The sequence below is a fragment of the Pteropus vampyrus genome, unplaced genomic scaffold, assembly GCF_000151845.1.
Source record: "Pteropus vampyrus isolate Shadow unplaced genomic scaffold, Pvam_2.0 Scaffold113, whole genome shotgun sequence".
In the NCBI taxonomy this organism is placed as follows: domain Eukaryota; kingdom Metazoa; phylum Chordata; class Mammalia; order Chiroptera; family Pteropodidae; genus Pteropus; species Pteropus vampyrus.
In genome coordinates, this window is record NW_011888894.1 from 1,891,498 (window position 1) to 1,910,257 (window position 18,760).

At 45.1% G+C, this 18,760-nt stretch overlaps 1 protein-coding gene across 3 annotated transcripts in view; it reads left to right on the top strand.

Moving 5' to 3' along the window:
* Positions 1-18,224, top strand: part of TGFA (transforming growth factor alpha) — a 96,117-nt gene extending 77,893 nt beyond the window's left edge. For all 3 annotated transcript variants that reach the window (XM_011365561.2, XM_023533839.1, XM_011365562.2), the window contains 3 exons: positions 9,546-9,695; positions 12,434-12,543; positions 14,417-18,224. In XM_011365561.2, coding sequence (XP_011363863.1) covers positions 9,546-9,695; positions 12,434-12,543; positions 14,417-14,424 — 268 coding nt within the window. In that variant the 3' untranslated portion in view covers positions 14,425-18,224. The remainder of the gene's footprint in view (positions 1-9,545; positions 9,696-12,433; positions 12,544-14,416) is intronic.
* The last annotated feature ends 536 nt before the right edge of the window (positions 18,225-18,760 follow it).

The following is an 18,760-nucleotide window of genomic DNA, read 5'->3' on the forward strand; positions in this document are numbered from 1 at the left end:
TATGTGCCAGGCACAGCCCCCAACACCCCACATAATGTGGCTCAGAGTCCTCACAGCTCCACCTCCCCTCTCAAGGAGGGATTCTCGCCCTTATTATGTAAATGAGAAAACGAAGCCAGCTCAGAGAAGTTAAGCAACTTGTCCAGAGTCCCAGAGCTAGTAAATGGAAGAGCAGGGATTCAGTCCAATCAATTCCAACCCCAAAATCCATTCTCAGCTACTGCCCCAGAGAGCACGCTACTTCAACCTCACAAAGTTCATCTCAAATCACTAAGCTCTTTGGTTTCCAGGGAAGGTATTGGCAGCTTTCCCCTGGAGGTAAACCTTCCTCCAGAGAAGATCAGGATCATTCCCAAGCTCACTGCCCTAACCAAAGACTCTAAGGAGTCCTTCCTGTGAGGCCAGTCCAGGATCTATGGACATAGTCAAGACAGTTTTACAGTTTAGAAAAGCCGATCATCTGTGGGGAAGCACGGCCATGCAAGCAATTACCACCTCTGTCCCTCTATTTCCCCCACTGGATCTTGGTGGCATTCAGCCCACAGACATGTTTTGTGTGGTGGTAAATGAAAATCCACATTGTTCTTGGGTGGTAAATTAGTTGTCAGCATTTTGGACGTCAGGTTTCACATCTCCACGCAGAGGCCCACCTTCTCTTGAACACAGAGCGTGCCCGCTCCAGTTTTCACCTCTCCCCACTGCTCTCCGACACTGAAGCCAATATTGGTCCCCAGTCATCCCGCTGCCTCCTCTGTTCTGCTTACACCAGCCCACTTTGCTCACGTCTGCTGCTCCATGAGCTTATAAGGACCATACCTTATACCTGCTGTATTTATAGTACCTAGAAAAACGTTCTAATTAATTCCTACTAGACCAGAAAGTCTGTGCAAAGAAAGCAGAACATTCTGTCCCCGCTTTTAAGACCCGCCCAGCTTTGGGGAGCTGACACAAACATTCTGGCCAATAAAACTGACATCGCTGAGGTAAGGCCTTGTCTGTCACAGCCTCATAAAGAAGCCCCACAGTGACCCTAGATTATAGTATCAAAAAGGAGAGCTCTTTCTAAAATACTGTTATCTTTAAGCTTTATTCTCCATAAGAACAATAGTCTTTAGATTCCCAGAAAACCTGAAATGACATCTCACACTAAAACATGAGGTCAAGAAAAAAAGTCAAAACAGGTAACTAGTCAGATAGGCAAAGGTAGTAAAAACTGTCCTTAAACATTTATGCCACAGACGAACCCTAACTTGTATTTTACATCTCCCTTCAATAAAACCCTGCTAGTACTCAGCTATACGAGGAAACAAATGGGAAAAGAATTTCCAAAGACAGTAAAGCCATAGAGATGCAAGCTTAGGACTCACACACCATGTTTTCCCCGAGGCAGATTCCACATTATTGGTCTGCTGCCTGCAGAAGCCTTCAAACAAAAGAAAACAGTTGAAGAAAGCCACCCAAGCAACAAGTTTTAAGGGTTCCAGTGTTGGCAGCCAGTGGCAACTAGTTTGAAGTTTCTCACCTGTCCAAAATGCTCCTCCGTGACTGAACTCCCTGACTTAACTTTCCCACAGCAAAGTGTGAAAACAAATTACTGCCAGCCAAGGAAAACATTCCACATGGCCCTGGCCACAGGACATTCCGATGAGGTCTGAACAGAGTCAAATCAGAGAGAAGGGACCGCTGTCGGTGTGCCGGCGGGCTGCCTGCATGACCAGCGACACACCTCCCAAGAGATTAGGATAGACAGGTTTGCTTGTTGGAGCTTGAGCTACTTAATGTAGGTCTACTCTCACCTCAACAACCAGCAGGTGGTAGGGCCCCGGGGTTAAGAAGTTATGACATCACCACCATCCACATGTCTGGAGAAAGTACATGTCCTCATTCCCTTTCTCTCTTCCCCCACGAGAAGCAGATACTGAGGGTCACATACTAGGCAGGATAATGCAGCAGTAAAAGGCACAGATCTGGAGGTCAGACGGACCTGAGTCTTTTCATCGACAGGTGACTTAGCCCCGTTAAGCCTCAGTTTCTTTGTGTATAAAATGGGGATGCTAGTACTTCGTAGGATTGTAATGAGGACCCAGGGACCATAACGCATGTAGAGCTGTTGCTGTTCAAGACGAGAGCTACCAGACAGGCAGGGCTATCTAAATTAATTCATTTAATTCATTAAAATTCAGTTTCTCGGTCTCACTACTATATTTCAAATACACAATACCTCTAAGTGGCTCGTGGCTTCTGTATTAGACAGCATAAATATAAACAATTTCCATCATCACAAAGTTCTATTAGACAGCACTGGAGGACATTCAAGCCCAGTTCCCAACAGAGAGTAAGAGCAGTTGTCATCAGCACTGTCCCCATTGTGATCAGCTCATTGTTACCATCACCATGGCTGAAGGACCGGTAAGGTTCTGCTGAAAGAAGCAGTGGAAGTCTGGTAGACCGTGGAACCTGGGACTCCCATAAGTCTCCGGATGAGAGCTGCAAAGGAAGCCCTGACTCCATTCAGCCCACTCCTCCCCCAGCCCCAGGAGCAGAGAGGCTATAGGACTTGGCAAATTCAATTCTTAAGAGGCCAAGAATAGGTGAGTCCAATACAGGTGTCCTTGGGCTCAGGGGCCCACTCCTACCCCAGCCCTGTGAGTTTTCTCCATATTAAAGGCAAGTTGGTAGAAACATATTTCTAAAATCAAGGCCCTTGGCCGTTGGTCAACTTGGTCCTTGGCCCCTATATTAAAACCTTTATTTTGGGACCTATGCCAAAAGACTTGGCTAAAAATCAGAGCATTAACCTCCTGCCGGAGAGTACATCATTGTTTATGAAGACAGTGTCTCTCTAGAGCCTTAAGAATGCCCCCATCCTTTTATTTACATTTTTAGCACTTCCTTTGTGTCAGGCACATCACAAGATATTAACACATTTAGGATTCATAACAACTCTGTGAGCTAAGTTTTATTACCATCACGTTTTAAAGTTGCAGAATCAGTGGCACAGAGTGGTTAAGTAATTTGCTCAAAGTCACACAGACATTAAGCGAGGAATGAGATTTGAACCCGTGCCAGTTTGGCTCCAAAGTCTGTACCATATCGTGCCCACTTGTGGGATCCTATTCTGAGAAATAATCTCAAATGCAAACAGATGTGCACACAAAGATAATCACCTAGCATTATCTCAAAATTAGATCAGCCGAAATGGTAAGGGTTCGGTGAAACAAACCATGTACAACCATTTTAAACGGCTTTCGCAAAGTTTTCTAATGACATAGTAAAATGGCAAAGAGATGTTAAATGAGAAATTCATATAAAATTGTGGGGGGAAACCCCATATCTTAACTATGTTAAAAACTAGAAATAGTGTGGAAGGAAACATCAATCAGACTGCCATTTGAGGAGGTAGGGTACGCAACAATGTGGCTTTCTTTTTTTTTTTTTCTGTTTATTATAATTTGTGTACTTTACGATTTGCTTAGAAACATTCCTTTTCTAGTTGGTAAAATTTTTTCTTAAAAAAAATTTTTTAAAAACACAGTTCTACATACATTATTATATTTTTTTAAAATTTAAAAATGTTGCTAAAAGCCAGGTTCAAAAGGGACTTAAGGGAAAACTGAGCAACTGGGCAGGACTAGACCTTGAAGCAAAAGGCGTTATCATAGATCATTTAATTCTTCTTAAAACATACCTACAGCCACAAAGTTTGCTCCTAAGAAAAGCACCAAAGCAACCTCCAGATTTAATCAGTAACAAAAATGAAAAGGCCTCAGGGACCCCCCCTGGCTAGAGCATATGGCCTTTTATCTCCAGCCAGGATGGCTCCTTTTGCAGGTCAGACCTCCTCCTCAGGCTCCTGTGCTACATTTTCTTTCTTAGGCACATCTTTCCTTTTGGTTCATATTTTGGGAAAATAGCCTGAATGTGATTCCAGAGCCTCATATTCAGCATCATGAAGACAAAACAGCATTCCAGAACCTCATGTTTGGCAAAACCCTTTCTAGACAGATGAAATTGAATGGTCGAATGATATTTTTTGAAAGTTCAGTCTTATATATTTCCCATTCCCCTTTGTGATAGATAAAATAACTCCTATTTTGTTCAGATTTCTTTCTTAAACAGGGTGCAACGTCTTCTGTTTCTCTTGCCTTTGATATGAGGGGGCACATTTTACAGCCACCACCTGGGAAATGCCCAGAAAGAGAATGGGAAGGAGAAAAGGAGGAGAAAGGAAAAGGAGAAGTGGGGGATTTTGAATTGTCGGCCCTTGATTTTGTGCACTTAAATGATAGTTCTGCCTTTGTGGATCTCAGGCCTGACTGCACATTAGAATTACCTAGGTGCCCAGAGAAATGAGATCGTCGTCTCCCAGGGTATGACCTTGACCCTGGCATTTTCCAAAGCTTCCCAGGTAATTCTAATGTGCAGCCAGGTGGGAACCAGTGCCTACCTGAGGTAAAGGAGAAGACGGCAGCTGAGCCAAGTGCAATTCACTTGTGACCAGGTGAGGTGACTCTTCCCTTTCTTGTGTAACTTATACCTAAAATAATCAGCATAATTAAGTCTAATATTAGTAGAAGCTTGGGATGTTAAAAAGAAAGTATCAAAGTTTCTTTTTCCCGTATCATGAGAAGCAACTGGGACACATCTCCATTATTATCAATGATTGGGGTGGAGAAAGGATCTCCCTACACCCCAAGGCAAGAAAGTCCAAATTGTGCTTCTTAATTCTGGCTTCCCAGTAGAATCATCTGGGATTTTTAAAAATACTAATGCTCAGGTCTAACGCCCAGAGATTCTGATTTAGTCGGTCTAGGGTGTGACCTGGGTATCAGAATTTCTTTTCTATCTTCCTAGGCAATTCCAATAGGCAGCCAGAGTTGATATCACTAGTAAACCCTACATGGTGGCTGTCAACTTTGCCTTCATGAGAATTCCCTTTGGCCTTTTCTTTAAAACACCCAGTCCTCATTTTCAGAGTGATTTTGATCTGGGTGGTCTTGGGAGAAAGCCCGAGCACCTGGACCACAAGCTGTCCTGCCTCGCAGCTGCAGCTAGGCTGCTTGGGACTAAGATTCCCTGTTCTCGGAGCTCATCTAGGGCATGACCTGGATCTCACCTATTAGGCAGCAGCCCAGGTGCCTCCTGAGCCTCACTGGGAAAGTTTCCATTCAGAAATATGTTGGGCTCCCTAATTCAGTATGACTAAGATTTGAGTACAGCTGACCCTTGATCAATGTGGGGGGTAGAGGCACCAACGCCCAAACTCCAAGAGTCCAAAATCCAATTATAACTTTTGATTCCCCAAACGTGTAGTTGCCTCTTGGTATCCACAGGGGGTGCGTTCCAGGACCCCTTGAAGATACAAAGTCCTGTAGATGCTCAAGCCCCATATAAAATGCCATATATCAGTGCCTATGGTCAGCCCTCCACATCTGTGGACTCCCAACCAGGGATCAAAAAAATACAGGTATTTATTGAAAAAAATTCAAATGTAAGTGGACCCGCATAGTTCAAACCCACATTGTTCAAAGGTCAGCTGTATTTTCAGCTGTGACACTAAGGTGACAGAGGCATTCTTCTTAACACGAAGACTTGACTGCTACCGGGGGCAGTTCTGAGGCTGGGCTGGTTGTGAAGGACCCAGTGCACACAAATGGGGAATGTTCCTCTAATAGGAAGAACGTGGAAAGTCAGCAGATTGTGACCCAGCCCAGGAGGTTATCTTTCTCAGTGAATTAAGACAGCACTGGGGCATCTTTGCCACCTGCCACACCCATAGCAGGGCGATCTCTTGATGGGGCAGTCAGCAAAGCAGCCCGTCTTTCTTTTTGCTATGAGGTTTGTGAGTTTGTCATTGAATCGCTGTCCCAGAGTATCACCCAAACCAGTTTGCATTACCCCAGAAAGGTAACCTTCATGGTTGAGAGCATTAGTATTTAAACCTCTAGAAGCTCCCATTTCCTAATCTGTAAGACAAGGTAAAAACAGCCCTGACCTCACATGCACTGTGATTGTTGGGATTAAAAGAGGTAACTCATGTAGGAGTTTAGCACAGTGCCTTCCATAAATAGTAGGTGCTGTAATTAGCACCTGGCTGCCACTCTTTTATTTAAATAGGATTTCTCAGAGTCCCAGCATTGATTTGTTAATTCTTAGGGTTTTCAGAACCAAGTGGCTATGGAGGTGTCAGAATCTGTCTCTCCCAGGGCCTGCAGGTTAGAGTGGGAACATTTCAAGCTCACCCTCCTATAACCTGGCCCTTTCACAAATATTTGTGTAAATCCTCATCACACTACCCTTCTCCAGGAGGCAGCAGCACTAACACTGTCTACAAGAAGTCTAGTTGGCTCAGCTGCAGCTCCTGGTTAGAAATCTAACACTTCACCTCAAAGCCCAGGCTCCCCAGCCTACTCTGCTCAGTGGCTCACCAGTTTTTGTAGAGATAGGTCTTGCCCACAGGAGCATGGAGGCTGACCTACAGTGAGCCTGGTGCAAGGGCAGTCAGAGAGGTGGGCATAGTCCTGAAGACGTTCAGAGGAGGAAGAGAGTTTGGGGAGATCCATGGAAAGAGCTATAGAACACCGAGTAGATGGACGACGGGGCCAATGAGTGGGTCTGTAACTTACACATTTTTATAGAATATGGTCTTTGAGATGGAGTCTGAGGAGGAGAGTGAGGAATAATATTCTAGGCAGAGAAGGTAACAGGAGTTGAGATGGTCAAGTAAAGGGTAGTCATTTATTCATTAGGCAAGTGTGTTCTGAGTGCCTGTATGCTGGGCATGAATTTATTTGACATTGGGCTAGTGGAGAGGGGAGACAGCTTGGGTTAACTGGAACCTTGGTGATGGGTGATAAAGTGGAGGGGGTGGGTTAGGGCCCTGCAGAGAGAGGGTGTCAGATACCAAATAGAGAAAGCCCAAAACTCAAGTGGGAGCCATTTGGGTGCAAGGTCAAAACTTTGAGCATTGCTGGAGAAGTAACCGTCTGCAGAATTTTCTTCAGACACCAACGGCTTAGATTTATGAGTCACCTACGCCTGCTGCTTATTGCCTCTCAAACTCTAGTCCCGTCCACTGACAGCTTCCACCTAGTGGGAAGGGGTGGGTTTTCAACCTACAGGGTCAGCTGGTTCTTGACCCTTGCCTTCACATAATTTTGTTATTAAAACCAAACAAAAACAAAATCTGCCCCTGTCCCATAGCCCCTCAGTCTTCTCCATCCCAGCCCAAGTCTGTGAGAGCCAGGGTCCTTATTCAGAATTCTGTGGTCCAGATCCTTTTTCAAGAAGAGTCTTCTTGCCAGAGATCCCTCCTCTTTTGCTCTATTTCTCCTCTGTCTGGGGCCTGCTCTCTTCCCCTCAGGTCTGTAGAGGACCCTGCATGGCATTTTTCATCCTAGTTGACCTTCAGCTTCCTTACTTACCAAGCCCTGCAAACTCTTTGCACTCTAATCGAACCTAAAACCTCAAACCTCTTTTACCCTATCAAGATCGGTGGCTGAACCAAAAGCTAGATTTGATCAAGAGCCTAACGTGTATAACATTCTTATTCCAACTCATTGAGTGTGCAAGGGAAGCAGCCTGGAGTGTGAGCGAGAACCCAGACCCTGGGGTCAGCAGTCCTGGGTATGAATTTCTCTCTCTTCCCTGGCAGCCAAATGACTTGATTTTTCTGTGCAAGGATTAAATGAGAAAAGATATGCTAAATATAAAATAGCTCTTAACAGAAAAGCAGGTGCCTGAATTCAAACTAAAAAATATCTTTGTATGAAGTACATAACAACTGCTTTGGGATAAAGTACGCCAGTGAAAGACTTTTCCATTAAGTGGTGTTAAAGACAGAAGCTTGTATGCTCTGATATCCTAGGTTGTAGCATTAAGCAGAAGTTTTTTCAGTATCTGTTTGCCATAAATCTTAAACCCATGTGGTACCTGTTCCTTTAACATTAAAACGATTAAATATTTGTTAACATTGAGCAAGACTTATGCTCCAGGAGAATATACTGTATAGTAAATCCTCACTTAACGTCTTCATAGATAGGCTCTGGGAATTTACACAAAATTACTTAAAAGGGAACCAGTTTTACCATAGGCTAATTGGTATAAGCAAGAGTTACTGTTCCTATAGCATCTCATCAACATTATAATGAAACATTTTAACAAAACAAGATTATAATGAAACAGCATTATAACGAAACAACAACGGTATTGCATTCCGTTATTCAAGGATTGCTGCATTTACCCTGTGGCTCCAAGTACCCTGCTGGCATCTGGGGTCTGGCTGCTCAGGAGCAGAGGTTTAGGGGAACCACAAATGCAATGCCCTGGGGCTGCTCTGGCACATAGAAGGCACACCAGGACTCTTAATCCCTTTCATTTTTCCTTGTTCCTCAAAGGCCTTTTAATGTAAAAGTGAATGTGACAGGCTGGCTACTTCATCAAAAGGTAGATTCTTTAAAAAAAAAAAAAAAGTTTGGCTATCATTGCCATGTCTGGGGGTGTGGGGGCAGAACAAAACTTTAACCACAGTAAGTGATGTTTGGGGCAAGGCTGCTCCTATGGGAAGCCCCCTGTGGGGAGGAAGTTTCCCCACCTGAGAAGGCAGTGATGATCAAACATTTTCGTCACAATTAAAGTCACCCCAAACAAAGGGGGTGGGAAATGCCTGCATCAGAAAATGGGCATCACTTCCTTATGGCTAGAACATGTCCTAGGGAGTCATGTGAGAACCACTTATGCCTGCCTCAGAATGGAGTCGGGGCTGGAGTGAGATGGAAGAAGTCACATCAGCCTTCAGCTTCAGCACATAGATGGCTGTTACTGAAACGATTGATGCCAACGCGCTTCTGAATAGTAGCAACATCAGTAACAACAGCAGCTCATATTGGCATTGCCCTTTAAAGGCTACACGCAGCTCACGGACATGACCTCTTTCAGCCCTTACTAATCCTCTGGTGGAGGGAGGCCAGGTATTGTTAGAAATGAGGACTAGGGTTCACAGGAGCTCAGGGGCTTCTCAGGTCCTATAATTACCAGTTAGTGGTGCTGGACCCCACTGCAGTACATGCCCCATGTGCTGAGCCACCAGGTAAATGCTTATAGAACTAATTAAACTTGAAGAAGATAAAAAAGCAAGCCACAGCCTATCTCCTGCTGGTTTAATGTGTTTTCTCATAAGTTTATCATTGGAAACTCTGAATACACACATTTGGTTTTAAAATAACCTGGATTTTTATGATAAATGAATTCGGTGTCATAAACACATTTGCTGCCTCCTTTATTTCCCCAAGAGCTGGCTCAGTAACAATAATAATGAAGTGCTTCTACAGCACCTTGCATCCACACGTGATAAAGCTGATTAGTTATCCTTCATTCTCTCAGCAAGAGGTGCCTGTGCATGGAAGTGGGAGTGATTTTACTGACTTGGAGGGGTCCCTTTGGGCTTTCGCTAGGGCTTTGGCTTCCTGCAGCCCAGCCTTCCCTGGGGAGTTGTGGGAACAAGACCTTCTGCCAGAAGACTGTGCTGATGTCCCTTTCTTTTCCAGCTGCCATTCTGGGTACGTCGGAGCGCGCTGTGAGCACGCGGACCTCCTGGCTGTGGTGGCCTCCAGCCAGAAGAAGCAGGCCATCACTGCCTTAGTGGTGGTCTCCATTGTGGCCCTGGCTGGCCTCATCATCACGTGTGTACTGATTCAGTGAGTATTTGCCACTCCTAAGTCGGGTCTCCCACCCCCTGCCCTCCCAGGGACATCTGCAGCTTGCCCAGCTAACAAGGCCACCTCAGCACTATTGCGATGATGCCCGACTGGTGTCAGCTAAGCCAAGAGGAACTTCAGTGACAGCCGAGCTGTGAGAGGTCACACACCCTGGGAGGGTCCCAGCAGTGAGTCTATGCCCTGCTGGGAGCCAGTGTAGAACAAAGACTCTCTCTCCCTCCCCATTGTTGGGTTGGAGCTTTCATTTTTTCATGATGGGGACATATGGGTGCTCCAGAGTAAACTGGAAAGAGCTCCCAGGCTCCTTTGGGTGAGAACAGAAGTGCTTTCTCTCTGCAGAAGGCATTTTGCAAATCTTAAAGCCACATAGAAGGCCACTGTTGCTATTATGACAGGCTAATGACAACCCTTCCTCTTTCTTCACTTCTCTGCCCTCCTCATCCCCCAAAATTCAGTTTATGCTTTGCATCTTCCAGGAAGCCTTCCTGAGCCCAGACCAACAGGGACTGTTTTTGGATGTTTCTTAGCCTCGTTTGCTTGCACATATCTTCCAACTAGACTGCTCTGCAAAGGGAGAAACCCCAGGGATGCATTCCAAGCATCTAGCCAGATTCATTCCCTGGAAATACCTGGAGATGTCTAAGTCACAGAGCAAGGCCTCAGAGAAATGTATACCTAATTAGATATGCCCAAGGAATTCACAGAACAGCTAAAGGCAGCCTGGAGTTTAGTGGATTAACTCATGGTGGAGATAGTAAGTGGATGGGTCATTCTGGCAAAGGCTAGAGTAAACAGCTGCGTGTTAATGCAGGAAACCAGACTTTAACCCTAGGATTTTGGACAGATTAATAAGAGTCTCTGTTGACAGTAGCCACAACCTGCTCATGTCCTTCTCCTGGAACAGCCAGCTTTAAGTGGGGAGAGATGGGTCTGAACGGGGCTGGCCTTTCCTCTCCAAGCAGTATCTGTTCCACTCCCTTGTGTTTTGGGAAGACATGTTTGCAGGTATTGAACAAGCAGCCCTAGTTCAGGCTGGGGCAGAGCTCAGATTCATGAAGACCTTCCCTGGGGAGACAGTGGCAGCCTAATGGACCACTGGCTTCAATTTTCATGTCTGGCTAGCATTCTGTGCTTGCCCATCACTTCCATAGTCCTATTTCTATGGCTAAGAGGGTCCTAGAGCCTTAGGAACAAGACCAGGTGCCCACATGGGCCTCCCCAGATAGACTTAAAAGCTAATTTTCACCAGATTCTCTGGAAACTAGAACAAATGAGGCTACCTGGACAACCTCTTTTATTCCCAGGGAGGCAACCAGCCCCACCTCCCCTCTGACCTAGCCCATCCTTGCCAGATACCAAATTCAGAATCTGAGCCAAAGACTAAGCCCTCATCCCCACTAGGCTGCTGGTTGCCTGGGCAGGTGACCCCCCTCAGTTGCAGAGTTGGTTGGGACCAACTGATCTCATGCCAGAGAGATCCAGAGGCCTTGATCCCACAGCCCTTTGGATGCTCACAGTTGAGACATGGCTGAGGCAAGTCCACCTGGCTAACTGACGGCAGACAGCAGTCACTGACAGATCTGGAATCAAGGCCTCTAGATCCCTCCAGCATGGGATGAGCTAGGCCCAACCTGGACTGCACAACTCAGCAGGTACTCTTGCCAGGCAGGCTGCTATGGCCACCCATGGCAAAAGCAAGTTGAGCAGAAATGTTGCAAGGCCCCTCCTCAGCTCTGCTGCCCAAAGACTCAGGGGCCCTGGGAACCTTTCCAGGGTTGGGATGGGGATCGTGAATTGCCACCAGACACCAAGAGGGAAGGAAGTCCAGCAACAAGCTTGTTTCCTCATCTGTTCTCGGGCTCATGTCAGCCAGGAGACCCTCCTGGCCCCAGTCAGCAGATGCATAGATTGCATATCCATTAAGGTTGGAAGGAGTAGAAATAGTCTCCCACGGCATCCCAAGAAAAACATCAGTGTCTCTAGGTAATGAATGACAACTCAGTGCTTCCTTCTCTGACCTTCTTTTGAGTTCTCTGGTTCTCTTTTCCATGCTAACTCTGTAAACTCTTCTTTCCTGCCCATAGAGGGAGGCAGGAATGTTCATAACTTGAATGCTTCAGGACCCTGGGTAACACACGCTTACCAGGAGGTTGGATTTGCTGCAACTAGAGAATGCTAGTCAGTCCTTGGGAAAGGATTCAAAGCCACTGAGATCCATGACTCATTCTCTCGTCCTCTCCATGGGTCAGTTCAGCCTATCCACGTTCCCTACTTTGTTGCTAGCAGTGCCTCATGGAAGACCCCCCTCCCAAGCCCTCACAGCCCTACCAGCCTGAGGTCCTGACAGCAGTTCTGAGACTATTACTACACTTATGCAGTTGCCCAACTGCTGCTTTATGGAGCAAGCAGCTGGGTGGGTGACCAGGCCCCTCTGACATCCAGGAAAGGTGGAGCCAGGGTGCCCTGAACAGAGCACCATAAATGGGGCTGGTACTTTGAAGTGGCCAGCTGGTTCTTTTGTTGTTGGCCAGCATTTGCTTTAAAGACCACCACTCAGTAAGGCCCTCAGTTCCCTGCAGTGTCTGTCCTGCTGAAGGGCCCCACGGGAAGGCCAGTTTAGAGCCCAGAGCTGCCCCTACAGGCCCCTCAGGAGGATGCTGCACCAGCTGGGTGCTCCTGCCAGGCTCCTGCCTAGACCATGTTCTCTGTCTTTGCAGTTGCTGCCAGGTCCGAAAACACTGTGAGTGGTGCCGGGCACTCATCTGCCGGCACGAGAAGCCCAGTGCCCTCCTGAAAGGAAGGACTGCTTGCTGCCACTCAGAAACAGGTAAGGGGCTGCATCGAGTAGGGGCCTTTTACACTTGGGAGATAACATTGAGTAGAGAAAATGACCACCCTCTCCAGGTCAGAGCAGAAGTTCTTGGAAGCAGAAAGAAGGGAGAAAAGGAAGAAGATATTTATCACACCAAATCAGGTTTAGTTTATTCTAAGGTATGTTTTACTCAAAAGGGAGCTCTTTTATTCTTCCTGGTGACTGTGACTTTTAACAAGTTACTTAGCCTCTCTGAGCCACAGTTTTCTTATTAAAAAGACATTGTGCAAATTGAGTAAGTACTGACAGAGTACCTAGTATAGTATATCACTAATTGTAGACATACAATAGATGTTCATTTTCTTTCCCTTGAGAAGTCACCTACCTTTTTCCATCCATGAAATAAGGGTTTTGGCCTATAGAAGGTCTCTAAGGAGTCTTTAAACTTAAATCCTGCAACTGTCATTGTTTACTATCATTTCATGAATATTTTTCAACATCCACAAAGATTGGATATCCAGATGTAGAGTCAAGCCCATATCTCAGGAACCTTCATCTGAGCATCATGGAGCCAAATTGCTCCTTTATCCAGACAAGCTCTGAAAGTCTCGCATCAACAGTTTTTCTGGAATACTATTTTGACCAAGAAAGCCCATCATAGAAGTTCCTTTCCAAGAAGTACTGGGTCAGGAGACAGTCACCACAGGCTGATCCACCCAGAGGTGTCCTTCTCTGGTAAACACTTGGCATTTCAGAAGCTCAAGGTTTCCTGGAGAGGGTAGGAAGAAAAGCAGCCAGGAAGTTGGAACACTAATGTGGTCATTAAACATCGTGGTATCTGACTTGGAGGGAACTGAAGGCCCAGAAGCACCATTTATTTGTTCTTCAAGGACCATAGTATTTGTGCATGGGCAATTCTTTTGACTTGGGAGGATGCTAATCCATTCATCCTCATAATCGCCTTGGGTGATGTGGGTAAACTGAGCCCACTAAAGGCCTGCATGGGTCCCACCACGAGTCCGTAGGGGAGCTAGGATGAGAATCAAGGCCTTTAAACTAAAGGCCCCACTTACATCTCTTCTACTACCTCTGGGGGACATCTTTTGAGCTAATAATGAAGGTAAATATTTTTATTTTGTCTTTTAGCACCAATTAAAAAATTGTTTAAACCTTTTAAGAAAATTTATAGTAGATTTTTGTACCATTTGTCTGCACTGCAACAGAGTAATTCAGGGTAGAGTAAGTTTCTTAATGTTACTTTTTCTCTACCCACATCAGAAAGGACTTTAGCTTTGAACCTGGGAATGGGTCTGGCCTTCCAGAAAAAAACCACTGAGGCTGAGATGACACATACCTCCCCAACTCCAGAGGGACCCTGGGAGGGGCCAGGATAGGAAGATGTCCAGGCTGACTGGGCTCGGGAGCTGCTGAGAACATGGTCCAAGCTGCCTCACCACAGCAGCCACAGAGGATGCCCCCAGAGCCCCACCCATTGAGAAACAATGGATCCCTTCTTGTCTGACCATAGAGGAAGTCATTCTGCCACCAGAGCCCTACACCAGCTTTAGCTGCCCGCTAAACCACAGCTTCTGGGGGAACTGGCCACAGGCTGGGTTGAATCACCTCCAGTTGAATTGAGGCCCACACAACAGAATGCACCCCCATTCTCTTCTGCCACAACTCCTTTCACTTTTGGTCAGCCTTTCCTTGGGCGTTGAAAGCATCGTTTCAGATGCTGCTGCCCCTGAAGCTGAAGCGGCAGAATTTGTACTCAGGCTTGACTGGCCGAGAGAACCCAGTGACATTGGCTGATGCATCTCCAAGTTTCTGTCTCAAGCATAGCTGGGGTCCGACCCACAGAGCTTAATCTGTTTTTTCTTCCTTTCAGTGGTTTGAAGAGCCCAGAGGAGTTCGGCCAGGTGGACTGCAGCAGCCCTGATGAAGAAAGGACTTCTTCAGGATGGCCCAACAAGAGATGCCCGGGGTGTGCTGGCAGACCTTTCCACTCTGCCTGCGATCACCTGTGCAGCCTTTCTGTCTTTGGTGGGCCTTCCTTCGAAACTCTGTCAAGAACTCTGTCTGCTTGGGGTTATTCAGTGTAACCTAGAAAAATCAGTAGACCACAATTTAAAGACTGGTCAACAAGTCAACAAAGAACTGCAAAGGGTGGACTTCCTGTTTACCTAGATAAGGTGTGTGCATCAGTCAGCATGTGTATAGTTGTCTTCTGCCATTCATGGATGCCAGGCTGTATTTCTTTTTAATGGGCCATTTCCCCACAACAGTATGCATCCTGCCCAAAACCAGAGATTCCTATAGTTGTTACGGTTTTTTTCTCATCCATTTATTGGGGAAGAAGGTGGAGAAAGGGTAACTGCTTATTGTTATGTGAAGATGCCACATTTAAAAAGAGCTGTGTCTGTCCTCTGTCCACGAGACCATCAACCAGCCCATCGTCTTCCACATACACATGATGTTGAAGACCCCAAGTCATCACCACCCTTGGAGATAATTTATTTATTAGATGGATGGTTTTATTTTTAATCTCAAGACAATGTAAAAAGCATACAGCTCTTTAAGACTTCTACATTAATGATGGACATATTGTTAGCTGCAAAATTATACTGATTAAAAATGTATGACCTCTTTGGGACAGCTAAGGCTTAGGAAAAGCCACCCAGGAGGTACAGAGATGGAAGCAGAGGATGAGTTGCTGGCGGGAGCAAAAATTGGGGTTCAAAGGTTGTGCCATTTAAGACAAAGCAGATAAATGTCCCTGGATACATTCTGGTGGAAAAGTTAGCCAATTTGACAGCATAGATGTCACCTCTGTCAGGGAAGAGAGGAAGAGAGTACCTGTGTGTGCGTCTACACAGGTTAAACGCAGTACACTGCTCTGCAATTAAACATCGACTCCCTAGTGAACCCTCCAAGAGTCTGTTTAGAAATAGAGCATTAGCAGAGAGCCATGGGCATTTGGGGCCACGTCCATGAAAGGGGAACTGGTCATTTAGTTTCCATTTTGTGGCTTCATTTATTTGTTGCTTTATTTTCAAAGGGAGAAACTTAACTTTCCTATTTATTTTCAAGCATGAGGAGAAATATTCCAGTGATTTTTTTTTTTTTTTCTCATTCAGGATGCTGGTTTTATTAACAAAAGCTCTAAGAAACCACCTCTACCATGTGGGTCTTACTTTCCCCTCAGAGAAGGGAGGAATTGTTCTCTTTCCGACCCATTGGCCGGGCTGCTGAGAAAGACTGGTTTCCTCCAACTAGACAGTGGGAGCTCATCCCTAGGATCGTTAAAATTTGGAAACAGAATAATAATGAAATATATGAACTCTTTATGTGAGGGAACTCTTTCTTCACTAATATTTGGAAAAAAATTAAAGATTTCCATACATTGCACTCCTTGCATTGTGAAATCGACCTTTAAAATATGTCAAGTTGGCTTGAAATTTCTATCAGGTAGTTTCATTCTCCCCTAGTTCTTCCCCAGTCTGTCTATTTCAATGACTTTTCTCTTCCTTTCTTACGACTGAGACAATTACACGACCCATGTCTTAAACTTTGGCACTTTTTTTGACTCATGCTATACCCGAAGCACAGAGCAGAAATGGGAGCTGTTCACCAGCTGGCCACCTAACCATGTAACTGACACAGCTCCCACATTTTAATTACAAAAGAAAATAGGTTTAGGTTTACATTTCTTGGCCCAGTCCTACAGCAACAGGTATGTGGGGCTAAAGCCGACTACAGCATCTCACTCAGAGACCAATCCGATTGACGCTGGTTTACAGACCCCAGTTTGCATTCGCTTTTCCCATCAGACTCTCCTGAAAGTCTGAGATTCTGATTTAGACAGATTAATGAAAGTGGAGTAGTGTCAATTGTTTTTAACGTGAGGTCACATTTTTACTTTAGGACAATCTTTCCTCAGTCTTTTAGAGACTCTTTGACGTCTGATTGCCTTTAAAGAATATGAACTGTTGTGAAGAAGTCTTATGGGCTTTCTTCACCTAACAGATAGAAGGATCAGTGTCCAGTCATTAGGCATCCAAGAGCTTTTGCAGAGGTGCAAGAAGATGCAGATGGAAGCAGAGGGAGCCTTCTTGGTTCCCTGTGGGGACTTCATATTTAGTGACTGTGAATGCTCTGGTCCTCAGGACCAGGAAGTCACAGTTACCAGTGCCCCTTCCTTGTGACTATACAACCATGCAGTGAACAGGCTCAAATGTGTGCTTCACTAGAAGTGCCTATCGGATCAGTTCTCTGTAAACCAGAAGGTCTGAAAAAGAGTTGGAAGCAGAGGCTGGAGTCAAGGCAGGGGTGGTTGGACCTTTATCCATGCCCTAGGATATGACAGCCTTGCTTCTTTGGTGATTTCTCTTCTAGAAATCAGATGGCCAACAAGCTTTGGATTCCTGTGCCATTTCATAGCATTGGTACTTCTTTGTTTAGCTATAAAAATATCCTCTTTTCAGATTAAAAATGCATTTGTAATCCATGTCTGCAGGTTCGTTATGTAATGATTAGGGAATCATTCCCAAGACCTGACCTGATAGGCAGCCACATCTGGGAGCAGGGAACACAGCTGTTTCCAATATCTGTCTCAGGAGAAATGAAAAGACTTTTTTTAAGGGAGGAGGCACTTTTACACTAATTATGGAGCCTGGATTCTCCCACTGTTCTACAGGCCATGACTTCTTTAAACATACTGGCAGGAAACTTTTTCTTCTAGATGAAATGATATACAGCAGCCAATCGTGATCTGGAAAACACGTCTGGACACACATGGGAGAAAGCAAGATGTGAGCTTGCCATTGTGTGGTAGCAGAGGAGGTGGGCAGAATGTCCTCGGAGTTTATTTTCCTGAGAAAAGAGAGGGAGGTGGGATTGACACTCCTCCACCTACATTGGCGAGGGAGGAGAAGATGTGGTTCTAGAACTTCTTGGGAGATTGTTCTCTGCAGATGGAGAAAAGTGGCATCTTCAGCCAGGTCTCGCAGGGCCAGATTGTCTCAGTGCACACAGGCAGCTGGTTGCTTTTCCAGGCAATTTTGGCAGAAATGGGTCAGCCAGCCTCCAGCACTGCTCAGGGGACCCTGACCCCTTATTTTCCCTTAGTAGGATCTGGATTTTGACTTCTCCCAACCTGCTCAGTGAGGACGGGGGATGATTTAAAAGCCCAAGGCCAAAGGGGACATCACAGAAACAGGCAAACATCTATGTTTGTTCTTAATGTTCTAACATAAGACCTGTTCTCTGCAGCCCCTGATTTTACCAGGCTTTCTGAAAGATCTGGTGGTAAGCACACACACACACACGGTACTGAAAAGTGACCCCTCTTTCTAGTGTAATAAGTGACTGAAGCGTTAAACTTTTCATTATCTTTATTATAACAAGCCTGATGCTTTTTTTTTTTTTTAGAACTTGTTACTCTGACTTCTGTATATGTTGCACTGAAAAGGTTAATATTTAATGTTTTAATTTATTTTGTGTGGTAAGTTAATTTTGATTTCTGTACTGCGTTAATGTGATTAGCGGTTCTTTTCCTTGATATCTGAATTATACATATTTAAAGAGTAGTGAGCAATGTAAAATGCAGTTGTATTTTTCAGTAATATGCATTGTTATTCAGTTGTACTGTACCTTGTTTGGAAGGATGAAGGAATGAACTCTTTTTCCTAAATCAAGACTGGATCTTTTCTTTTGCGAGATTGGGATATTGCTGAAGCAAATTAAAATTTTTCTCTGCAAATGTGAATGATTAGAAAAAATTAGATGTTCCTTTTCAAAATGTGGGACTCCTAAAATGAACCACAGTTGATCTGCTTGAAGAAACCAAATTCTCTGAAGTTCTTCTCAATATATAATATTTCATCTACTATGTGTCCAACGATATGCTAACTAATGTATGGGAAAACGAAAACACAATCTCCGCCCCAAAGAAATTGAGATCTAACTGGGAAGACAGACTGACAAACAGAAAATCCCAGACTAATTTTAGACAAAACACAAATAAACCATGAAATTGTAAGGTAGAGATTATGCATTACTTGCTGTAATTCTTAAAGCGTGGTCCCCAGACCATCAGTATCAGTATCACCTGGGAACTTCGCAGGAATGCAAATTTTCAGGCCCCACCCCAGACTTGTTAAACTCTAGAGGTGCCCCATGCACCCTCCAACACCCAGGTGCTTCTGATACATGCTCAATTTGAGAACCACTG